General features: G+C 42.9%; 1 protein-coding gene across 1 annotated transcript in view; it reads left to right on the top strand.

Moving 5' to 3' along the window:
• The window catches only part of sgcz (sarcoglycan zeta), a 459259-nt gene that overhangs the window by 384763 nt on the left and 47713 nt on the right, over positions 1-26783 (top strand). Inside the window, exon 5 of the mRNA XM_078239226.1 lies at positions 4052-4124. Within this exon, the coding sequence (XP_078095352.1) occupies positions 4052-4124 (73 nt within the window). The remainder of the gene's footprint in view (positions 1-4051; positions 4125-26783) is intronic.

Genomic DNA, 26783 nt, shown 5'->3' with positions numbered 1-26783 from the left:
CTAGTACATCAGTCATTGAAAGCAAAGCATGCAGAGAAAGTTAAGGGTAGATTTAGTAGGGGTGTTCCCCAAAATCACGAATGAAGTTGAGATGGACCTCAATATTAAATTCTGAAAACGCATAAATTTGCCATCAGCGGTTGACATGCATCAGTTTTTGTACTTTGCCCCACCTAAGTCCGGAGCTAACCTCACAATGCAATGGTCAGTCAGGGGCGTATTTGTGAGCTTGTGCATCACAGCTTTGTCAGTGAAAAGGTTGACATCCCAACTCTAACTAACTAGAAGCTGTATTCATTCAGCTGTGGCGAGCATTTTCAATGATCCAGGTAAATGATGAGAAACTGTTTCTGGTGGCAGAAGGGTCGGTAACCAGAGGACACAGATTTAAGGTAATTGGCAAAAGAACCAGAGGTTAACAGATTTGTAGTCCTAGCGAAACATAGACCTACAATTCTGCTTGCTGACAGAGGATTGAGATATTGAAGCATAAATGCTGCTACCTGCAGTGAATCCCAAGATATGTAGGACTGAAGGCTCTCCAAGCAATATCAGTTTAACATGGAGATAAGCATCTCGGTGATTAGTTATTTGTGCACTTCCTAAAATTAACGACATTTTCTCCTTCTGCCAGAGGTGCGGCTGAGGTTAAAATGTTTTGAAGAGGGCTGATGAATGTAATAAAAAAAATGAAAAGTACAGATTTGGGTCAGGGCTTGGGTTTTGATATAATTGACAATTAGGATCATGTTCCCTAACATGTGCGGAACAGAATACAGAATCACTTTGTCGTATCTTTTTAAATCTGTGCTGTGAGGTTATTAAATCCCAGCTGGAGGAATGAGAGGTAGAGAGGGGAATACAGATAACTCTGCACAAGCAACTGTCTCTCAGTTGCCTTTTGGTCTCTCTACATTTTCTTTTTGATTTTTCCCTTGGTGGTTCTTGCAACACCAGATCACAGCATTGCAGCATTTATATTGGCAAGGCCAAAACAAAATACTGCAGATACTGGAAATCTGAAATAATACCGTAAAATGCTGGAAGTACTCAGCACGTCAAGCGGCATCAGTGGTAAGAGAAAAAGTGACAGCAGAATATGATGCCATTGTAAAGACGGGTGACTAACTGCATTGTTCATATTTGGTGCATTTGGTTTTATTATTGTACATAATGCATCTTTACAATGGTATAATTATCACAATAATAGTTTAACATTTATTTGTATCAAAATTAATGTTTATTAGATCTGTTAATTTCTTGAACATTAATGGCCAACCCTCCATACCCAGATGGGTGGCATGTTGGCGCAGTGGTTAGCACGCTGCCTCACAGTGCCAGGGGCCCAGGTTCAATTTGGTCTTGGGTGACTGTGCAGAGTTTACACGTTCTCCCTGTGTCTGCGTGGGTTTCCTCCAGGTGCTCCGGTTTCCTCCCATACTCCAAAAATGTACGAGTTCAGTTGATTGGCCTTGGATAAATTGCCCCTTAGTGTCAGGGGGACTAGTGAGGTAAATTCTTGGGGTTAGGGGGAGAGGGCCTGGGTGGGAATGTTGTTGGTGCAGTCTCAATGGACCGAATATCCTCCATCTGCACTGTAGGGATTCTTTGATTCTATGATATGGCCCTCTAGCCAAAAGGTTTGCTCACCCCTGCAACAATGGAATACACACGGTGATTAGGTTTGCAATATGACACATTATCATTTATAAATTTGATTTGGTGAGTGTTTGCTTTGATTTTTGCATTGTGGCTAAGGTGACAATGTGATTGACAGTGAAAAAGGGAGGCAGCAGCTTGGGCAGAAAGAGGCTGTCTGGACTCTTGCCTTCTTCTTGCTCCTCTTCAGCCACATCCTCTACCATGTCCTCCTCTTCTAACTCCCCTTCCTTCTGCTGACTCTCAGCTTATCACCTGATAACTGATGACAAGACTTTACATAGGAATACATGAGATATATAGTAAAGAAACAGGCCATTTGACCCAATCAACCCATGCCAGTGTTTATGCTCCACCTATCTTTCCTTTTCTAAATCTATTATTGTAACCCTCTCTTCCCTTCTTTCTCAAATAAAAACCCGTATAAAAACAACAGTGGGCAGAATGTCAGCATTATTGGAGCAATAATGGCATCTATTAACCACAATTTGACATTGTAACTGCACCCAATTGTGCTACTTTTGGCGAGTTAAGATTTCTGCTAGGTTGCCCTGCAGTCCCTTGTTCTAAAATTATTGAAGGAAAATCCAGCTATGGTTTTGTTTAGGCTCAATATTACATCAGTCTGGAGTAGGTGAGCTGCAATGTGATGGGCAATAAGTACTGGCCTAGCCAGCAATGCCCAATTTAAAAGAAGAGGTGCTTTCAGCCCTCCAGCCGTATGGTCATGGGGCCAAGCCCTCAAGGTGGATCCGAATCAGCTGCACCATCAAGTGACCTACCAGCACTCTCCACAAGCCAGTCATCCAACAGTTAAAACCTAGCCCTTATCCTCAACCATTTGCTGCCAATCATTCCAAGACAGCTGCTAACATCAGCACTTATCTGTGGCTCTCCAACCCATGTCATTCACTTAGTAGTTTGAAGGACAACAGAAATAATTGCATACTTCAAACTGGAGAAAGAAAATTGGGCAGCATGCGGAGGAAAATTTCTGTAACTTATGAAGAGGTATTGATTACTTTACACATATGAAATGCTCTCATATAATTTTATTTATTCTCAGCTACCAACCAGCACTGTCCATCTAATTGCATTTTCACAGCCAGCATGTTTAACACTCAATTTCATACCTCTAGATTTAAATAACTTGCCTAGTATGGACACTTCTCAAGAATTGAAGATTTGCAATTTTGACAACAGTTTTTTTAAAATACCTTTGTTTAATTTGGGTCCTTTGGTAATAATAGAAACCAGAGGTTAACAAAAGGCTGGATTTTCAACCAGGAATCATGAACTGGATCTGGGAACTAATTCCATTCCCAACCCTGCCCAGTATGCTTTAAGAACATCCACACGGTGGATCCATACAGCGGCACGGTGGCACAGTGGTTAGCACTGCTGCCTCACAGCGCCAGGGACCCGGGTTCAATTCCGGCCTCGGGTCACTATCTGTGTGGAATTTGCACATTCTGCATGGGTTTTCTCTGGGTTTTCCGGTTTCCTCTCACAGTCCAATGATGTGCGGAGTAGGTGGATTGGCCCTGTTAAATTGCCCCTTAGTGTGAGCGGGACTACTACGGTAAATCCATAGGGCCTGGATGGGATTGCGGTCATACTCGATGGGCCGAAAGGTCGCCTTCTGTACTGTAGGATTCTATAATAAACATGGATTTTTGAAACTTCACCTCATTGAGAGCGATTGAGCTGGTTTGCCATCCAAGCAGGATGGTCAGGCTCCCAGCGTGGAGGGCCAATGGGAAACTCTTGAACACTCAGTATTCAGCAGCCCCATTGGCTGCTGAAGTGATCGTGGAGTCAGCGAGGGACAAGTGCAGGTAAGTTTAATTCATGTTTCAAATAACTACAGCTGCCTGGCCATGATCCAGGAGGTGCAGCTATGGCCCAGCGATCACTATCGATCGGGGAGGGGGTCAGCTTCCCCCTCTTCTTATGCTGAGCCCACCATGTTGACCTGGGCACGCCCACATTGAAAATTCCAGTCAGCATGGGAATAGCACGTTCTTAGGACCTTTAATTGAAAATAGTTGGCCTCAATTGGCTACCTGCTGCTTCCTGGTGGTCCAACCCTGAACAGTCCTCATTCAAAATAGCCTAGGTCAGGATTGTGGCTGTGCCCGGCACTAGTGACACCAAATCGTGTGCCTGCTTGCATCCGACCCAGACTGTGACCCTTTCAAAAACTCAGGCTCATGAGTATAGTAAAAATGTGGCTTGTGATTTTTAGGTGATGCAACAACTTGCATGATACAGTTCAGGTGTTTGATTTTATTAAATGAGAGCACACATGATTATTTCAATCATAAACTCATTTTTCCTTGTAGTAAATATAGATCCTTGAATTATAATTTTGTTTATGTTTCTCTCCCAGGTCCAGAAGGTGCAGTGTTTGAACAGTCAGTGGAAACACCACACATCAGGGCTGGATCCTCTCAAGAACTCAAGTAAGTAAATGACGTGGATATGTTCAGCAATCTTGACTTGGTGCTTCTTGTTTAAATTCTTATTTCACATGTAGCTGATTCACTGAGCAGTCAAAGTGAGCATTTGGGTTGCCTTTGGGATATTGGGGGCCGGCAGAAATTTCCCCTCCAAGTCATAGAATCATAGAATCCCTACAGTGCAGAAGGTGGCCATTCAGCCAATCGACTCTGCACCGACCATAATCCCACCCAGGCCCTATCCCCATAACCTCATAAGCCGGGAATCGAACACGGGTCCCTGGAGCTGTGAGGCAGCTGTGCTAACCACTGTGCCACCATGCTGCCCATTGGGCCAGCATTTGCTATCAGGCACCAACTTGACAATATATCACCATTCCTTCATTGTTGCCAGGTTAAAATCTGGAACTCCAGATTCTACTGGATGCAAGTTGGAACAGCCTCTAAGGGAGCATCTATACCACATGGGCTGCAGCAGTTCAAAAAGGTAGCTCGGGGCGAGTGGGGATGGGCAACAAGAGATACTCACTTCTCCCTTGAATTAATGAATAAAAAACAAACAAAAATGAGAAGTGAGTATCTCTTGTTGCCCATTCCTACTCGCCCCGAGCTACCCTTTTTGAACTGCTGTAGCACATTCAGGTGAGGGTTGTGACCATTTTGCATAAAATATAAACATCCTCATCGCACAGCTCAAAACATATGAACAAGATTAGCTTGGAGGATATAGAATATATAAAACAATATATCAAAAATATAAAACAACATATGATTGGAAATGGGAACATAATCTGGAACATTTAAAAGCAGTACATACTTTGATTTGACAACTCGTGGGGCTGAATTTTCGGCTGCTGCCAAGGAAGGGAATGGAGCTGAACAGGGCACAAAAACACAGGCATCAGCTGGTGTGCCAGCTTCCAGACCCAAAGAGGCCACCCTTACCACTTTTATTAAAGTGGGCTTGGGGCCAACAGGGCCACCCGCTCTCCATTTCCCAGTGGGCCTTCAGTTTTCCAGTGTGACACCGATATGTTGAAGTGTCTAGAGGCAGGCACCCAGTGGCAGCTTGGGGTGCCAGATCTCCAGGCAAGTCTACACGCTCTTCCTTTTTGCTTGTATGCAAGTGCAATCAGATGCTGCCACGTTGAGGGATTTCACTCGGTGAATTCCTGCCTCTCCGAGCCACCACTGCTCCAACAATGATGAGCTCGCTGCTGGATCTAAACTTTTCGAAAGGACAATGAGAAGTCATCTCCATTTTGGAGCGGCCTCTCAATTACTGGTCTTCTTTTGCATCTTACTGCACCTCTCGTGCTAAAAGGCCTCAGATTGGCCCTCCAGTTTTGAGAGCCTGCCTGTTGCACTCTGTTACGCCTACCCATGCCTACTAAAGATGTGCTTCCATGAAAATCCCGAAGAGTGACCATTTTCCCTCAGAGGCAGGTTTGGGACCGGCAAACTCCTGTTTCATGTCGTGGAGGGAAAATCCTGTGTCACTCTCAGATATTTATTCTTTACACATATACCATTGCTGTACCATGCAACTTGAGATTCATCCAAACAGCTATACAAATATCATACAGCAACATTATGACGGCAGACTGGAACTTTTTATGCTTTAAATTGGTTTCTGATAGCACATAAAATAGTTCACTGGCAATGGAAAAAAAAGTTCCTAGTAAACCACCTGGTCCTTCCCCATCCACCACAGGAAGAATGTCATGTCATGTGCACTCAGCCCAAAGGCACATCCTTGGCTAATTGTCTGCAGATGCTTAATTCCTAAACTGTTTTCTTGGCAGTTTTTGTCAGAAGCAGGTCCCAAGACTACCTCAGCTGGAATGGGAATCAAACCTAATCTGTTGTCCTCACTCTGAACGCCAGAGCTAAGCAGCTTTCAGGAAGAATATAACAACTTAAATATAACAATTACATTAATTACGTCCACTGCTGTTTCTTTTTCTTTCTTCTTTTATCGGATGTGGCAAGGCCAACATTTGTTGCCCATCCGTAATAACCCTTGAACTGTGTGGCTTGCTCAGCCATTTCAGAGGGCAGTTCAGAGTCAAACACATTGCAGCAGGTCTGAATTCATATTTAGGCCAAACAAGGATGTCAGATTTCCTTTCTTGAAGGACATGAGTAAACCAGATGGATTTTTACAATAATGGTTCCATGGTCACTATCACTTAGACTAACTTTGCAATTCCAGATTTATTTATTGAATTTAAATTCAGACAGCTGCAGTGGTGGGATTTGAATCCATGTCCCCAGAGCATTTGCGCGGGTCTCAGGATTACTAGCCTACTGATGTTACCACTAAACCGCCATCTCCCCTACATGCCCACCACCTCACCTATTCCTGCAATGATTGTACATGCTTTTAAAGTTGCCTTTTTATGCATTTCTTCTGCTAAAAGAAATATTTACTGAGTTGTATAGACTGACAGTTGGAAAAATACGTTGATGTGTGTACACTGACATATAAAAAAATTAAAATATAGCTGAAAATGTATACTTCCTCCTGTCAACATCACCATATTTGATTAAACCAACACACAGTATAGCATAAAATATTAGTTAATAACATGGCACAAATTGTATCTGTGCACCTGAGTGTGAACCATTTACATGAGCTGTAAATCTCAGCAAAATATTTATAAATGATTGGGCAACACCATTACTAAGAAGTCTGTTTCTTTGGAAATTTGTTTTATTGGGCCAGAATTTGCTGTCAGGCTAATAGTGCTCAGCATTATTTATGTATACACTGAACAGCAACCTGAGGCAAGGGACAGATGTTTAACTGAAAAGCCCAAAAGTTGCTGTCCCAGTTGCAGCTGTCTACCATTGGATTTGTGATGACATCTCACGGTCTTTCTCACCATCAAATAGAATCATATCATGAGAATTGTAGAATTCCTGCAGTGCAGAAGGAAGCCATCCCCACAAGCCCGCGCATCCACCATGGCCAATTCACCCAACCTACACATCGCTGGACACTAAGGGGCAACCTAACATGGCCAATCCACCTAACCCATCTTTGAACTGTGCGGGGAAACCCACGCAGACATGAGGAGAACGTGCAAATTCCACACAGACAGTCACCCAAGTCCAGAATCGAACCCGGATCCGTGACGCTGTGAGGCAGCAGTGCTAACCACTGTGCCTCCCCAAATAGAGTGAAGTTACTACATTTGCACAGTAGATTCGAGCTAAACTCACCATAAAAAATGTGGTCCTTTCATGCTGAAATGTTTAATGTGATGAGTGTTAATTACTGCCAGTCAATGTCTCTGGTATTGAAAAATACATAAACGCTCTTTTTTTCAGATTTTAATTGATTTTGTAGATTTTATTAATGTAAAATGTAAACTTTCTTTTACTTACCCTCTGTGTGTTTTTTCACTATGTCTCTGAGTCCCATCTTTCTTTCCTACTCTACTCCTTTTTCTGCACTTGATTTGATTGAAATTACTCACTCTAATTAACACTTCCTTACATTGTTCATTTCATCATAATTCAATGGTTAGCTAAATATCCCTGTTCAATCAGGTCTGGAAAGTCCTAATTCCTTCATGGTTCTATTATCAGCTCGTACTTTAAATCACTTTCCATGCCAAAATATTAAAAGGTGAATGCAATACAGCAAGCTTAACTAAAGACAGACGCTCATTAGATATTCGGCTATCCCAAATTATTTGATCCACTGGGGTGAATTTTCCCATTCTGCCCACCATGGAAATCGTAACAGGTGAGGGGCGGACCATGGAAAGGTCCGTTGACCTTGGGCGGTATTTTCCAGTCTTGGGGCGAGCTAAGCTGGAACATCCCGCCTATTGTATTTACAATTTATGTTCAGGAGTCTGAATAAATGATCATCATGCAACATTTACATCTCTTAGCACATCCTAATCCTTATGACTAATGAACTATTTGTTCCTTAGTTAACTTACAAAGGAGACAAATATCAAGCTGCTCAAAATCAACATCTTGCAGCATGGATCAAATATCTACAAGGCAAGCAAGAATATGGTGTCTTCCACAAATTCAGGATGTTTCACAGTGCTTCTTAGACAATGATATGCTTTTGAAGTATGGTCACCACAATTTTGTAGGCAAGTGCAGCAGATAATTTGTACACAGGAAGATTCCACTAATAGCATAGAGTCATAGAGGTTTACAGCTCGGAAACAGGCCCTTCGGCCCAACTTCGGCAAGCAATGGAATATCTGACTGTCTATTTTTGGTGGTGTACATTTTCAAGAAGAACGCAAGTATATTTTCCTTTATATTGAACAATCAACTAGGAAAATAGCAGGAATGTGCGCTTTGAAAATGGGTGATAACAGTAAGCTGTAATATTGATTCGCAAATGCCCCTCAAGCATCTAACAAGCCAATTCACCAGTATTAAGATGAAAGGTTCAATAATCCATCTATGACAAGCATAACAGTCTGTGCAAAGGCTCAGAAGACAATTCAGAAAGGATGTTTTTCTTAGCCACACTCCTATGGACCTCTCTGCTAGGAGTATGGCCTTGCAGTATGTTGTAAAAGCAATAAGCATGGCAATATGTCATCGATAATATGAGCACTATATTTATCACAGTGAGGACTTGGTAGGAGATGTCAAAAAGAATATAATCAAAGAACCCCAAGGTTAAACAACAATATTACGCAAAATGGTAGCTCAGGACAACTATATAGATGTAGAAGAGGTGAACTCCTCAACCTCCTGTTCAGTGTTGTCATAGTGACTGGCAGTAAGGTTGCTGAAGTTCAGAGATGGAAACTACAAGTGGCCTTGCAGGATGGCCTTGACCAGTTCCTTCATATTGGAAAATTGTTCACGCTTTTTAAGGAAGATGAGACGTGGAAATTAGAGAATTTTAAACTAGTTGGTCTAACAGCTGTTGTCAGGGAATCACTGGAGCCTATAATTCAGGATAGTGTCACTGAACACTGTGAATATTTTTGGCTGATCAGAAAGAGCTAGCATGCATTCATAAAAGATAGGTCACGGAACAGGTTCAAGAGGCTAAATGATCGATTCCTATCCCAAGGTATAAGTATATCAATGGGAAGAACCAGGGAAAGAGTAGGGCCATTAGGGACCAACGGGACAATCTGTGGGTGGAGCCAGAGGACATTGGTAGAGTGTTGAATGAATACTTCATATCCGATTTCACCTAAGAATGGGGACGATGGTATGAAATTCAGGGAGGGAGGCTGTGAAGTTCTTGAGCAAATTGCCATAGGGAAGGACAAGGTCTTGGAGTTGCCGGCAGCCTTAAAAGTGGATAAATTTCCAGATTCAGATGAATTGTGCCCTAGGCTGCTGTGGGAGGACATTCCAGGGGCTCTGACCCAAATTTTTAATTCTTCTCTGGTCACAGGGGAGGTGCTATTTAAGAAGAGTTGTAGAGATAAACCAGGGACCTACAGACCAGTGAGTCTCATGTCAGTGGAAGGGAAACTATTAAAGAAACTTCTGAAGGAGAGCATCAATTTCCACTTGGAGAGGCAAAGCTTAATCAAGGATAGTTAGCATGGATTCGTCAGAGGGAGTGTGTGCAGAGGGAGTACTGCAAGGCCATACTCCGAACAAAATTTGATTGAATTTTTTGAGGAGGTGACTAGGTGTGTAGACAAGGATAGTGCAGTCAATGGAGTTTATATGGATTTCAGCAAAGCCTTTGACAAGGTTCCACATGGGAGACTTGTAAAGAAAATAAATTCACATTGGATGCAGGGGAATTTGATAAAGTGGATTCAAAATTGGCTCAGTTGTAAGAGACAGAGGGTGATGACAAAAGGCTGCTTTAGTGACTGGAAGTCAGTGTCCAGTGGCATACCGCAGGGATCTATATTGGGCCCCCTATTATTCATCATTTAGATAAATGACAGTGATGACTTTGTGGGGGTAGGATTATTAAGTTTGCGGATGGCACAAAGATTGGACGGGTGGTTAACAGTGAGGCAGTGTGTCTTGGGCTACAAGAAGATAGAGATGGAATGGTCAAAGGGCAGATAAGTAGCAGATGGAATTTAACCCTGAAAAGTGTGAGGTGATACACTTTGGAAGGAGTCACTTGACAAGTAAGTACTCAATGAATGGTGGGACACTAGGAAGTTATGTGGAACAAAGGGACCTTTGCGTGTTTGTCCACAGATCTCTGAAAGTGGAAGGGCATGTTAGTAGGTTGGTGTAAAAGGCACAGGAGACACTTGCCTTTATCAATCTAGGTACAGATTAGGCAAAAGCAGGGAAGTCGTGTTGGAGTTGTATAGAACTTTGGTGAGGCCACAGCTACTGTGTGCAGTTCTGGTCACCATGTTATTGGAAGGATGTGATTGCACTAGAGGGGGTGCAGAGAAGATTCACCAGGATGCTGCCTGGGATGGAAAATTTAAGTTATGAAGTGAGGTTGCATAAGCTTGGGTTGTTTTCGTTGGTGCAGAGAAAACTGAGGGGTGACCTGATTGAGGTGTACAAGATTATGAGAGACATGGACAGAATGGAAAAGGAGCAGCTGTTCCCCTTATTTCAAAGGTCAGTCATGAGGGGACATAGATTCAAGGTGAGGGGTGGGAGGTTCAGGGGGGAATGTGAGGAAAAACCTTTTTTAACCAGAGGGTGGTGACAGTCTGGAATCTGCTGCCTGGGAGGGTGGTGGAGGCGGGTTGCCTCACATCCTTTCAGAAGTATCTAGACGAACACGTCATAACATTCAGGGCTATGTGCCAAGTGCTGGCAGATGGGATTAGGTGGGAGTTCAGGTGTTTTTAATGTGTAGGTGCGCACTCGATTGGCTGAAGGGCCTCTTTTACGCTGTATGATTCTATGACTCTATCACTCTATTCAGCTGCTCCTAGAACACTTGGATTTAGACTGCACTATCTTTGCATGGACAGCAGCAGTTTGGGCTGGCTGTTTTTAAAAATTCATTTGTGTGACACAGGCGTCGCTGTTTGGCCAGAATTTATTGCCCATCCCTAGTTGCCCGAGAGCAGTTGAGAGTCAACCACATTGCGGATGGGTTGGGCAGCAGTTTGGGCTGGTGGGTTAGGCAGCAGCAAAAGCACTGGCGAGATGGAAGGAGGACACATGCTGTCATCCTGGGGAGCAGATGCTATGGTCATTTTTCTGGGGTGGCGCCTCTGCACACTTCGCAATGTGTTGGGGGTTAGATTGCTGGTCTGCTATGAGATCCTGCAAGCCCATTTGAACACAAGTATCTGCAGCCAGTAAGGTGACATCAGTCTGAGCCTTCATGACAGCAAGCTGGACCTGCATGAGCGTGATCTAAGCTTGAATGAGATGCCAAACTGCCATTAGTTTTCCGAAGTCTTAGCTTCCAATGCAGAAACTATACATTGCTTGGATGGCAAAAGAAACTGAGACTAGAGTAATCAAATGCTGCATCATGGATGGACTTCAAGTGCTCTGCTGGAGTTTTCTACTCTTTTAATGAGAGGTAGGTTGGGCCCCAAGCTCTGCACAAAGTCCTATATTTATTCAGAGCACATGTACAGCCTTGCCCTCTCGGGTGCTAGCACCTGTACCATCCTTGTCCCCTGCACTGGAAGCAACCCACTCATGCCCAAGGCAATGTCCCAATTCTAAAGAATGTGCATTGTCAGTACCTGAGTTGGTGTCCATATGTGTGAGAATGGGATCCCATCATCATCCATGACATTCCATGTTGTGCATTCAGTGAATTACAACAAGGATCGGATCAGGATTCCCTGAACAGAGCAGGCAGAAAAAGAACCCGGACACAAGTAAAAAGATGACTAAGGCAAATACAGTGAAAATAATTTATAACATGGAGTATCGTGTACAGTTTTGGTCATCCCTGTTATAGAAAAGACATTGATAAACTGGAAAGAGTGCAAAGAAGATTTACAAGGATGTTGCCAGGACGAGAGGGCCTGAGTTACAGGGAGCGGTTGGCCAGGCTAGGGATTTATTCCTTGGAACGTAGGAGAATGAGTGGTGATCTTATTGAGGTGTATAAAATCATAAGGGGCATAGATAGGGTGATTCCTGCCACGGGAATCAGAGTGGGCGAGAGGCAGACAATGGGAAGGTCCGTTGACCTCAGGCGGGATTTTATGGTTTCAGGACAAGTGAGGCCATAAAATCCCATCCCACAGTCTTTCCCATGGTAGGGGAATTGAAAACTAGAGGGCATAGATTTAAGGTCAGAGAGGACAGATTTAAAAGGAGCCTGAGGGGCAACTTCTTCATGCAGAGAAGTTCGTGCATTGGTAAATGTGAGGTCATCCATTTTGGTAGGAATAACAGCAAAATGGACTATTATTTAAATTGTAAAAAATTGCAGCATGCTGCTGTGCAGAGGGACCTGGATGTCCTTGTGCATGAATCACAACAAGTTGTTTTGCAGGTGCAGCAGGTAATTAAGAAGGCAAATGGAATTTTGTCCTTCATTGCTAGAGGGATGGAGTTTAAAAACAGCGAGGTTATGTTGCAGTTGTATAAGGTACTGCTGAGGCCATACCTGGAGTACTGTGTACAGTTTTGGTCTCCTTACTTGGGAAAGGTTATACTAGCACTAGAAGGGGTGCAGAGGAGATTCACGAGGTTGATTCCGGAGTTGAGAGGGTTGGCTTATGAGGAGAGACTGAGTAGACTGGGGCTATACTCATTGGAATTCAGAAGAATGAGGGGAGATCTTATAGAAACATATAGGATTATGAAGGAAGTAGATAAGACAGAAGCAGGGAAGTTGTTTCACTGGCAGGTGAAATTAGAACTAGGGGACATAGCCTCAAAATAAGAAAGAGCAGATTTAGGACTGAGTTGAGGAGGAATTTCTTCACCCAAAGGGTTGTGAATCTGTGGAATTCCCTGCCCAGTGAAACAATTGAGGCTACCTCATTGAATGTTTTTAAGGCAAGGATAGATAAATTTTTGAACAGTAAAGGAATTAAGGGTTATGGTGAGCGGGCGGGTAAGTGGAGCTGAGTCCACGAAAAGATCAGCCATGATCTTATTGAATGGTGGAGCAGGTTCGACGGGCCAGATGGCCTACTCCTGCTCCTAGTTCTTATGTTCTTAGGCGGAGGGTAGTATATATGAAACCTATATGGAATGAGCTGCCAGAGAAAGTAGTTGAGGCAGGTTCAATAGCAACATATAAAAAGCATTTGGATAAGTACATGGATGGGAAAGGATTAGAGGGATATGGGCCAAACGTGAGCAATTGGAACTAGCTGGGAGGTTGACATAGACTGGTTTGGCCAAAGGGCCTGTTTCCCTGCTGTATTGCTCTATTATAACTCTATGACATGGCTGATGAGAATGACAGCAATCAGGATGAGGCATTTCAGGAGTTTGATGAGGAGCTAAGATCAAACATGTTATTGATCCAAGGGGAATCCACTGATTTTGGGCAGTCTACACTGAGCGGACAGCCGGTAAAAATGGAAGTTGACACAGGTGCCACCATATCTTTAATCCCCGAGACCATATATCAACAGAAACTAAAATATCTTCCCTTAAGGCAAGCAAATGTGATTATAAGAACTGATATGGAAGAAATTGTACCTTTGAAAGGCTACATCATCGTCAAGATGGAGCTGCCTCGCCACGTGGTCTGAGGAAACTTCCCAGCTCTCTTTGGACGATCTTGGTTGAAGAAGATCAAGCTGGACTGGAGTGCTGTAAACTGATTGGACAATACCAAGGCAGATCTACAACACATTCTGAACAGATATAAGAGTGTATTTGAACATGCATTTGGCTCAATGGAAGGAATGCAAGTGAATCACAAAATCAAACCAAATGGCCAACCAAATATCCTCAAAGCGAGAGTGGTGCCATATGCGATTCATCCAATGGTTGAATCCGAGTTATATTGATTTGTTGACACTGGTGTTTTGGAACCTGTTAACATGAATGACTGGGCCACACCAATAGTGCCTGTCAGGGAACAGGATGGTACAGTCCACATTTGCGAAGATTTTAAAATGACCATCAACCTGATGTTGTGTGGATCAGTACCCACTTCCACTGATCGAAGATCTGTTTGTGAGCTTATCAAGGGCAAAAGTTTAGAAAAGTTGACCTTTCACAGGCTTACTTGCAAATGAAGGTCTTAACCGAATCACGACCCTTGCTTACCATTGTTATCCACAAAGGCCTGTTCCGATGCAAATGATTACCCTTTGGAATCACTTCGACCCCTGCGTTATTTCAGTGGTTAATGGACCAAATCTTGAGTGGGTTACCCGAGATACAATATTATCTTGATGATTTTTTTTTACTGGTGTGGGTGACCAGGAACATTTGATAGACTTGGAATCCACACTGCAATGCCTTCAATAGGGCTGGTGTGGATGTTATTCCAAAAGGTAATTTTTTTGTAATGAAAAAGACCTTTATGAATAACAATGGTAAGCAATGGTTGTGACTCAGCGGCTCCATTCATCTGTAAATATGCTTGTGAAAGATCAATCTTGTTGAATTTCTACCCACTTGATAAGCCGGCAAATAAATCTTCAATTAAAGGAAGCGAATATTGATCAGCACACAGCACTAAATTCATGGTTGTTTTAAAATTACCACAAATACAAACTGAAGCATCTGGTTTCATGACAGGTACAGGTACAATGGGGGTAGCTCAGTCACTCACTGTAACTGGCTCTAACACAAGACTGTTAACAAGTTGTACTAATTCTTCTTCAATCTTGTGATAAATTACAGATGGCACTCCTCTTGCTTTGAGACTTCTTGGTTGACTATTAGGCTTTATCTTGAGTTACACTTGAATTCCTTTTATTGAGCCATGTTTATCTTCAAATACACTCTTGTATTTATCCAGAAGGTGCTGTAGATCTGTTTTGACATTGACCAGTCTACTGACGGTATTCCAGTTAAGTTTCATCTTCTGCAACACGATCTCCCAAATAGAACTGGAAAATTACCACGGACCACATGGAAAGGGAACTCCACTGTTTGTCCACTCAACTGTACATTGACCATGATGTAACCTTTTAATGGCACGATCTTTTCCATGTATGTCCTTAAAATCACGGCAGCTAGTTGTAAAAGAAGATGTTTCAGTTTTTGCTGGTGTTCAGTCTCAAGAGTTAAAGATATCACAGCACCGGTATCCACCTCCCTCCTAATTTGTTGTCCACTAAACTTTGGAATCACCCCGAATCTATGTGATTCACCCTGTATGGATAAGATGTTCAGTTGGAGCTTTCATCATATTCCTGAACATTCTATTCTTCACAATCGTAATTCCTATTTTTGGCACATCTATGGCATACTTGCTGCTGTTTTGACTTCTTATGGCAGTTCCCAACTTGTGGATCTTTATTCCTGCACCAAATTGTGAAGCCTTTTTGCAGCCAGTTCCCATTGACACTGTGATTTCTACTGCTGTCTTTAAATTCAAAGCATGTTTAATCAGCAATCTTCCTTGGATAGCCTCATTTTGGAGACCACAAACTAGATGATATCGAAGAGTATATTCTAATGACTCACCAAACGCACAACATTGTGCCAGCCTTTTTAAGATTGCCACAAACTGAGCAATGCATTCAACTTCTACTTGATTCCTTTGGTGGAACCTGAACCGTTCCGCAATGATCAGTGGCTTTGCAGAGTAATGCACTTCAAGGATTTTTGTCAAGTCATCATAAGTTTTAGTTCCTGGTTTTGCTGGATGAACCAAGTTCCGGCACAAATTGAAAGTTTTACATCCTATTGTACTGAGTAAAACTGATAGGAGCAAATCGTTTTTAATTTTATTCACTTGTACAAAGTACCGAAACCACTTGGCATATGAACTCAATGATTGATTTTCTTCATTGAAAGCTCCCATGGATCCTAACTGACCCACCATTTCACTTGCAGGCACTAGCGACCCGAGACTGCTCAGTATATTTTTTTATTTATTGTTCCTAGTACTCTTCTTAACCTGGAGACCGTTGACTTGGGACGGGATTTTCCGACCGCACTTGCCCTAAAACCGGAAAATCTCGCCCAAGGTCAATGGACCTTTACATGATCCGCCCCCGCCTGCTACGATTCCTGTGGCGGGTGGGATGGAAAAATTCCCCCCCTTGATTTTTATTTCTCAAATGACCCTGGCTGTACAGTAAAGCATCCACTCTTTTTCAAATATACCAGATATTGTCTGGAATCCCACCCTTCTCTGATCTTTTAACAGCACACAAGAGCTTTTTCTTACTTGGTCTTCCTGCACTAGCAGTTCAATGTTTAATCCTGTTGTTCCTTCTCCCCAGCCTTCTAATATTTGAATGTGAGGACACACAATTTTTTCTCTTCCTAGGATCTTTTCTCAATGTTCTCGCTGAAAAAAAATCCCTCTCTCATTGCCAACTTTCTTTATGTAATGTCCTATGTTAGGGGTTGTGGATTTTAACAGAAAGAAAAGACACAGATTGCAAACCTAGATTCAGAGTAACAACAAGAGATTTATTGAAGAGTTATTCTCTGCTCTACACAGAATACAAAACTGAAAGTAAAACAGCAGCCTGTGCAAACACCCTAATGACATCACCATCAAATCATGAGATCAGCCTTCAAAGCAACCTGCAATCCTTTTAAATATGTAGCGGATGTTCAGCTGTGCCTGTCCCCCACCTGTTAGGTACAGGTTCAGGTCCTGGGTCTAGACTCTTACTTACCCCTAACCTGGCATGCAGCCAGTTAATAGCATGCTTGGTGTATGGTGTGTGCACCAATATTTAAATGAACAAACAGCAGCCCCAAGTTCAAATGCTGCCTGCATCAAAAGCAACGGGCATAAGTTGATTGCACGTGGTGATCCCCTCATCCATTTTTGGTTTCTACATCCCCGAATGATCATTACAATGTGATTTTAAAAATACAAAGATGAATTAAACAAATAGCAAAATACCTACCAGCAAAACAGATGGAGCTTAGTCAAGAGAGCCTGATATGTTAAAATGTTCAAAATATATTTTAAGATGCCTGTATCACTGTAATAAATCCTGTTCACCAGTTAGGTGCAGTTGATGTTGTCTACATGGACTTTAGCAAGGTCTTTGACAAGGTACTGCATGGTAGGTTGTTGCATAATGTTAAATCACACAGGATCCAGGGTGAGGTAGCTAAATGGATATAAAATTGGCTTGGTGAAAAGACAGAAGGTGGTTGTAGAGGGTTGTTTTTCAAACTGGAGGCCTGTGACCAGCAGTGTGCCTCAAGGATTGGTGCTGGGTCCACTGTTATTTGTCATTTATATTAATGATTTGGATGAGAATATAGGAGGCATGGTTAGTAAGTTTGCAGATGACACCAAAATTGGTGGCATAGTGGGCAGTGAAGAAGGTTATCTCGGATTGCAATGGGATCTTGATCAATTGGGCCAGTGGGCTGATGAATGACAGATGGAGTTTAATTTAGATAAATGCAAGGTGATGCATTTTGGTAGATTGAACCAGAACTTACTTAGTTAATGGTAGGGCATTGGGGAGAGTTACAGAACAAAGAGATCTAGGGGTACAGGTTCACAGCTCTTTGAAAGTGGAGTCACAGGTGGACAGAGTGGTGAAGAAGGCATTTAGCATGCTTGGTTTCATTGGTCAGAACATTGAATACAGGAGTTGGGATATCTTGTTGAGGTTGTACATGATATTGGTAAGACCACACTTGGAATATTGTGTACAGCTCTGGTCACCCTATTATAGAAAGGATATTATTAAACTGGAAAGAGTGGAGAAGCGACTTACTAGGATGCTACTGGGACTTGATGGTTTGAGTTATAAGGAGAGGCTGGATAGACTGGGACTTTTTTCTCTGGAGCGTAGGAGGCTGAGGGGTGATCTTATAGAGGTCTATAAAATAACGAGGGGCATAGATCAGCTAGATAGTCAATATCTTTTCCCAAATGTAGGGGAGTCTAAGACTAGAGGGCATAGGTTTAAGGTGAGAGGGGAGAGATACAAAAGTGTCGGAGGGGCAATTTTTTCACACAGAGGGTGGTGAGTGTCTGGAACAAGCTGCCAGAGGTAGTAATAGAGGCGGGTACAATTTTGTCGTTTAAAAAGCGTTTAGACAGTTACATGGGTAAGATGGGTATAGAGGGATATGGGCCAAATGCGGACAATTGGGACTAGCTTAGGGGTTTTAAAAAAAAGGGCGCCATCAACAAGTTGGGCTGAAGGGCCTGTTTCCATGCTATAAACCTCTATGACTATGACTCTAATAACAACTGCCAAGTTAAGTTATATGCAAGTATAATACAGAGGCTTGCAGCCTCATGGCTGCCAGTCAGCTTCCAGGATCGAACTGATACAGAAGCCCATACTTGCTAGATCCCCCATCTTGGTCCCTGATTGATTTCTCGCGTCACATGACCCTCTTGGCAGCTCACCCCCATAAAAGGGACAAACGCCACAATCTAGAAAAAAATGTAGACAGTAGATTAATGTGTTAATCTTTTATTAAAAGAATACTGTGGGCTTTATTGCAGAGATACTCTCAAACACAGAGTCCTATTGCAAGAAAGTGAGAAGTAAATTATGTATGAGTAAGAAAATATGCCTCCCATATCGGCATCTATATTTCATCTTAACTTGGCTCTTGCATCATTCATCCTTATTACAAATCTACTCAGAGCACAGAGGTTAATGTGTTTTATTTTCCACCCTATTTCACATGGTTTTAATAATTAAATGGTATCTCTGTTGATCCCTGATATATAAAACTATAATCCATGTAAGACATCAATAATTCTTAAGGTAAAGCAAAGGATTATCATGGGATTCAAAGAGCTTCTTAGGAATACAACCTGGATAATGAAGGTTGTAGTAATTATATGCAGAATTAATGAAATTGAAGGAGTCCTGGTATCATTATTGTGTGTTTAATTGCCTGTGAACAAGCTGCAACCTTTAAAAGCCATTGTTAAGGAACTCATCCACAGGCTTACCAGTTTTGTTGCAGATCATAAGAATGGATGAATAAGGCCATTCAGCCCAACTTAACTCATCTGTTCAGAGTAATATAAAGTTTCCCATCACAGAATCCAATGACTTCTTAAATGATTCCAATGTTTCCAAATGAGCTGCTTTACTGGAAACCCATTCCAAATGTCAATCGCCCTGAGGATGAAAGGCAACTTGCTGATCTCAATCCAAAATCTTCCTTTCTCCAATTTGAATCTGTGCCCCTTCACTTCCTCTCATGGTTTCACTTAAATTATGGTTCTTAATTTTATTGTGTCAATGAGAAAGGACAACACACCAGTTGCAGCTGAACTCCCCAGTGATTACTAAAATTGTACACATCAAGGTTGGCCAATGCATCTATCACGTCCAAATGGATTCCCTTGAGGTGACCTCACCCCTCCATTTTAACTGAAACACCAATTATTTTGTGATATCAAGTCCATAATATAACTTCTGTACCAAAATTACTCTGATGGTTTGGGTATAACAAGGAAAGGGAATATGGTTTCTCAGGCTCCACCTAAATTCCACACACGTGTGGCACTGGTGAATTGCTCTGACTTGCATTCTCATCACTTTACATGCTCGATGAAGCTCTCAGAAGAAATGATGTCTGGCCATATCAATTGATTCTTTGGCCCTGATTTTACCGGCATGTTCCCCCCCACCCCACAACTTGGGACGGGCAAGGCTCGCAGAATGACATTCTCCGTTGGCCTCGGGTGACATCTAATGAGGCTTTGGCAGGGGTGCCGGTAAAATTCCGGCCTTTAGGTGGAATTTTCTCAGTGCAAACCTTTAGACGATTGGAGTCCTAATTGTAATATTTGTCCACCAACCAAATACTGAAATTCTATGGCAGGTTCTAAAATTGGCAACCCTAAATTGAAAAAGCAGCTGGATCTGGAAAATATTTAGCTATCTGTACAATATCGTTTTTGCTTCATTTATCTTTTTGGGTCTGTGCAGCCGTGAGTTCATCTGTCAAAAGTTCCTTGTCTTTGTTAGACCTATCTTTTCAATCTGATGATTTAATTTTGATGATCCGATATGCTTGGAAATAATTTTACTGCTACAGTTTTTTGGTCTGGATATTCAATTATTGGAAATCAAATGCTATTTAACCAAATGTGTTAGCAAAATTCATTCTAGTTAGTTCATTAATTTTGGTAATGCAAGTGCCTTAAAATGTCAATAATGCTTTGGAGTAAGCAATGAAATTATTTTAATACCAAGTCTCGAACTTGCTGTTAGTGCACTGGCAGTTATTAAATTTATGTGACATTGTTCTCATATTTTAACATTTGTTGTTATTGAAATACAAAATTTGATGGTTTCTATTGTTGCCGGTTAGACTGATTACACCATCTCTGTCCCATTTTTCGTCCTTCAAATCTTCCTTGTATACTGCAATGTCCACGCCATTAGACTTATGGGTTTATGGAGCATAAATTCAAACTAGACATGTTACTTTTAAAATCAAAAATGGAGAATAGACACTCTCAACAAAGAACAAAAGAACAAAGAAAATTACAGCACAGGAACAGGCCTTCAGCCCTCCAAGCCTGAACCGACCATGCTGCCTGACTGAACTAAATCCCCCTACCCTTCCGGGGATCATATCCCTCCATTCCCATTCTAGTCATTGTATTTGTCAGACGCCTCTTAAAAGTCACTATCGTATCTGCTTCCACTACCTCCCCCGGCAGCGAGTTCCAGGCACCCACCACCCTCTGTGTAAAAAACCTGCCTCGTACATCTCCTTTAAACCTTGCCCCTCGCACCTTAAACCTCTGCTGTTGAAACAAAATGGAATTAAGAGGCCTGGTGACCATTTCCTTTTCTGTTACTATACATGGAACTAGACAAGTGCCTGGAAGCTACCCAGCCTACCTGAATAAGTCTTTAAAATACAATAAACCCATCCTGTGGATTAATAGTTGTAATTATCCAAATAATTCCAGAAACTAGCTCACAATAGACTTGCAGACTTCTAGGCTTCAGAGTGAAATCCCAAAGAATGAGGGTGAAGAAACCTCATTCCATCACAAGGATATGAGAATAGGTAAAACATTAATGTTATTGCATGCAAAAAGCTAGGGGGCAGAATTTTACTGTCTTGCCCGCCATGGGAATTGGAGCGGATTTTCCATTGAAGCCACCCCAGGTCACTGGGAAACCCACAGGCAGGGGTGCACTATTGGCAGGACCAGAGAATCCTGCCAACATGAATGGCTGGAAAATTCCGGCCTATTTGTGTGGATAATGAAAAACAGATACGATAATCAAATGACAAAAACATATTTTTAGAAGAGGAGAACAGGACCAGACCCACAGAGGAATCGGACCCTGCTTGAGATCCGTGAAAAGGCAGAGAATTAGAGCTATCTTTTACCTTAATATTAGAAGAACCCAAACAAGGTTTTCTCTGCAGGTATTTGACTGCATCTGGACTGAAGTAAAGTCAGAGGAACTCACTACTGCAAGCAGTAACAGAGACTCCATCTTCATTTATCTCCAACCTGTATTTCTTAAGTGTACCAACAAGGAGTCACAGGCCTGCAACGTCTCAAGCTTTCATCTTGTGAGAAGCAAGTGTGACAGTGAACCTTTGGACTTTTAAGACTGCATGCTATTTTTTTTGCAATAAGTGAGTATGTGTATCTGTGTGAGTGAGTGCTGAGGCGTTGAGGAATAAACATTTATCTTTCTTTTTCAAAAATCTATGAGAAAACTTATCCTTTGTTCTTAAGAGTTTCAGCACTCAGGTGAGTTGATCGACTTTGCCTCTCAAATACATCTGTCTTTGGTCAATCAATAGGTGGAAAAGGGCAGGATAATCCTGTCAATTCTCCCCTGTCTCTAACCAAGATACAGTACCAAAGATAAAATGTCTTTGTAATACAATATTTATGATTGACAAGTTTATTGTGACAAGAGTCTATTGATTAGACATCAATTTAATTGCTGAATCATTAATGGAAGCATACAGAAGTGAATTCTGCCACATCATATCTTTCAAACTCAGCACTTTATTATCTTTGTGCAATTCTCCACAGTTTAATGCAATGTGATGAAATTATGGAAGTTGCAATGTCAATATTAGAGTAGAAGATTTATTGATGATGATGACATTAATTTAGAAAACAAACTCCCTTCTTAACTAATATCTATTCATAGAATCATAGAAGATTGAAGCATAGAATCCCGACAGTGCAGAAAGAGGCCATTCAGCCCATCGATTCTGCACTGAAAACAATCCTGCCCAGGTCCTATCCCCATAACCCCACATATTTGCCCTGCTAATCCAGCTAACCTATGCATCCCAGAACACTAAGAGGCAATTTAGCATAGGCAATGCATCTAACCCGCACATCTTTGGACTGTTGGAGCACCCGGAGGAAACCCACGCAAACACAGGGGAGAACGTGCAAACTCCACACAGACAGTGACCCAAGCCAGGAATCGAACCCGGGTCCCTGGCGCTGTGAGGTAGCAGTGCTAACCACTATGCCACCCTTCCAAGCAGATACAACATAGCTCTAGCCCACAGTGCAGTTTGTTGGTCATAACACTGTGGTGATTGTCCCTTTAAGGACCAAACTGTCACATGACCTTCTCAATGAAGGAAAGTGTGTCATTGGAGTCTGACTCATTCTGCTGCTCAGTACCAAGTATAACAAGATGGAAATGGATCCAAGTACGAGGAGGTAACACAGTTTGGTTCAATTCCAACCTTGCTGGTACCTGTATTTTGGGCCATGGCTTGTTATTAACTGATTCCAATCATACATCTTCACCTAGACCTTTAATCAAACTGCATTGCTTTCTGATTACTTTATTTAGGCTTTGCTGAGGTCCAGCTGACCCATGTGAGATAATGCAGATACATTGGTCAGAATGTTGTGCCCTCCCTGGAGCTGGGGCCCTGTCAGCCTCCCATCTCCATTCTCAGTAAGTCGATGGCAGGAAGGCCCATGGGCAGCCTCCTGTCCTTCCACAGATGAGGGCCTGAAGTGTCTCATCTCATCGTCGCTGGAGGGCATGCAGAAACTACAAAAAGCAAACACGTGAAGGATTCCAGGTGGGGGTTCCCTCATTCAAAGTTACTCAGTGAGTGACTTGGGCGCTGCTGTGAGTTAGCCCCAACCCTTACTGCCGATCCATCTCCCTACCACCTCCTCCACCTCCTGGGTGAAGCCCCACCCAGGTCATCTCTAGCCTATTGTCTGAAATCCAATGACAATACTAGGCCTCGAATGGTTGTTGTACCGACAGCAGCCACCGTCTCCTTGGCGGTGCTGTCATTCACCTGATTTCCTGACGGGCGGCACTTCCATCCTTGGGCCCTTAATCCCAAGTGAAGACCGACTAAGTACCTGAGTGGAACTAGATGCAGCAGGCCTTCCCAAAATGAGGCGACATTGGGCTTTGGCCAGCTCTCCAGCCAACTTCTGTCACCTCTATAAGATTCGGCCCATCGTTGTTTATGTGATTGTCTCCAGCCTTTCCTTTATACAGAACTCATTATCATGTAGTTTATAGTGTAGAGATGAAGCGTAGTTCTCTGAGACCATATATTTTTCTTTGCAATCTCAAGTTGTAAATTTTATTCATAACAATGATTTTAAAATGCATCTCCAGATGCTGGAAATCTGAAATAAAACAGAAGATGTTGGAAACTCTCAGGCCCCGCAGCAAAAAAGATCTGCACAGCAACTTGCCCTGGGCAATTGCCCTGCACTGGGAACTATCTGAAAATGTGATTTAAATTGCAAACTTTGGATGGTTCAGACTGTTTTTAATCGATGATTACCCAGAAAAAGTTGGAAGGATTAAAACCATTTCTAATTTCTGGGTAACTATTGTTCAGACCGAAGAGCTTACCCCCACACCCCCAACCACCTACCTATTCCACTCCATGAGACTTCCCCCACCCCAGAGGGAGTACAAACCCTGACAGGAACCCCCATCCAACACATGGTATTTCTCCATCCACCCCACAGATATCCACCCCATCTGACGAAGGAGCTGTGCTCCGAAAGCTTATGGTATTTGCTACCAAATAAACCTGTTGGACTTTAACCTGGTGTTGTGAGACTTCTTACTGTGATTTCTCCATCCTCACAGGAATTGTTCCACAATCCCTCCTCCTCCCCCCACCGGCCAGGTCCAACTCTCACGCACAACCCCCCACCCTCCCTGAGGCCCACCCTGATCTGACCTTTGAACTCCTCCCTGACCCTTCTCCCCGATCTCCAAACTCCACCCCTTCCACCCCCAGCCTTTGACCTGCCCACAGGCCTGAACCAACCTGAGGCCCGACCTCCAACTCTCAAACCTCTGGCCCACCTATTGGACCCCCCACTTCTTCAATTCCCTGGCCTTTGACTAACCCCCTCCAACCATTTGTCCTGACCACTCTCTCACTCTTTGACCACCCCTCTAACCTCCCTCCTGACATTACCACCCCGACCTCCAACTCCCCCAACCTCCCCCTGCAACCGCCCGCTTGACTATCCCCCAACTTTGACTCCAACCTTTGACACACTTCAACCTCCAACCCCCCCTTCCACTCTCTGACCTCCTGCACCTCCAACCACCCCCTGAGCACTCCCTGACCTCCAACCTCCATCCTTTTCTGACCACCCCCACTCAACCAGCTCCTTACTTCTGACCCCCCAACTTCACTCCCCAATCACTTCTCCCCTCCAACCTCCCCCCTCTTACTCACCTGACCATCCCCTGAACTCTGAGCTCTCCGACCTCTTAATCGTCACCTCCAATGAACCCCTGACCTCTGATCCCCATCCCACCTCTGATCCAACAGGCTGAAAAGTGCCTAATCGGAAAATGTGGAGCTATTCCTCCAGCTTGAGTTGGGCTTCACGGAACATTGTAGCAGAAGAGTGAGCATGAGCGCAGGATGGTGAATTGAAATGGCGAGCAACAGGAAGGTTAGGGTCATGCTCGCAAACTGAGCAAAGGTATTCCACGAAGTGGTGACCCAGTCTGCACTTATGTATCCCCAATATAGAGGAAACTGCAGTGAATGCAGTAGGCTAAATTGAAATGAGAGCAAGTAAACCATTGCTTCAGTTGGAAGGAGCGTTTGAGGCTTTGGGCAGTGAGGTGACAGGAGGTAAAAGTATAGGTGTCACACCACCTGTTATTGCATGGGAAGGTGCCGTGGGCAGGAAATGATGTGTTGGGGATGACAGAGGAGTGGACTGGGGTGTCAACGGTCCCTTTAGGATGCTGACAGGGGAGTAAAGGGAAGATGTGGCTGGAGGTGGCAGAATTGGTAGAGGATGATCCTTTGAATATGGAGGCTGGTGGGGTGGAACGTGGGAATAAGGGGACTCCTATCATTGTTCTGTGAGGGAAGGCAGGGTTGAGGGCAGAAGTGTGCAAGATGGGTACGCCATGGTTGAGTGATCTTTCAACCACAGTGAAGGGGAGATCCTCAGCTGAGGAAAAAGAAAGACATGCCAGAAGTGCCATGGGAGGCAGCATCATCGGAATAGATATGACGGAGACTAAGAAACTAGCTGAATGGAATGGAGTCCTTACAAGAAGCAGGGAGTCTGGAGGTGTAGTTGAAGTAGCTGTGGGAGTCAGTGAGTTTGTAATGAATATTGATAAACAGTCCATCACCAGAAATGAGACAGAGAGGTCAAGAAAGAGGAGGGAAATGTCAGACATGGACCATATGAAGGTGAGAGTGGGGTGGAAATTGGAAGCAAAATTGAACAACTCTCTGGCTGCTAATTGAATAACATGATTTTGTAATGAAGCAGAACTGTTGCTTGTTATTCATAAATATATTCCAATATTCATTTTAAAGTACAGCAGATCACTGGATAACTAATGCTTAAAGCAGAAATTCAGTTGAGTTGCTCTTTCTGATGTGTTCTGTTCTGCTCTGGGCTGACACTCTTGACGGTTCTCTGCTGAAACAAACTACACTTGGTCTAAAGCAAAAATGAGGTTCGGATAATGTTCATTAAATTACCAAGATAGTGTAATTCTTTTGTGTATTAGAACTGGTGCATATGCTAAATGCACATTAAGGCGAACAAATGTTGTGCATTAGAACTAACGGAGCAGATATAAATTATTTTTCACATTCTAAGATTACAAAGGGAGTAAGTTAGTTCAACACATGTGAACATATCCAGTGTTAATATCTTTTGTTTATTTCTTAATGGTCCAGTAGGCAGAAACTGATGAGAAGATTTTTCAAATTCACTCATGCTTGCCTTCAAAGTTCACCTTGTATTTTGATGCTGATATGAAAGTAGTTTGTTTAAGCAGAGAAATGTCTGAGTGTCAGCAGAACAGATCATATCGGAAGGAACTGCTTTTCTGCTGTAAGAATTAGTGGAGAGCGGCATTTGGAGAAAGTCCAAATTATAGCATTCTTTGGTAGCTAAAGTGGATTAAATAATGTGCTCAGCTCGACTAGGCATCTTAAAGTTTAAATTACTAGAACAAGCAACAATCACTATGATTACAAGTGCATATAAAGATATGTGCAGAGTGTGGCAGCTGTTGATGAAAGCCAAACAATTATGTAGCTAAAGTGTGCAGATTGACAACAGAGGAGAAATAAGAATAGTGTAGACATAAGGCCTAGGCAACCATGAGACACTGTGGGCCATCAGCAGCAGCAGAA

This window comes from Mustelus asterias, chromosome 1 (assembly GCF_964213995.1).
Source record: "Mustelus asterias chromosome 1, sMusAst1.hap1.1, whole genome shotgun sequence".
Taxonomy (NCBI): domain Eukaryota; kingdom Metazoa; phylum Chordata; class Chondrichthyes; order Carcharhiniformes; family Triakidae; genus Mustelus; species Mustelus asterias.
This window is presented reverse-complemented; position numbering and strand designations above follow the sequence as displayed.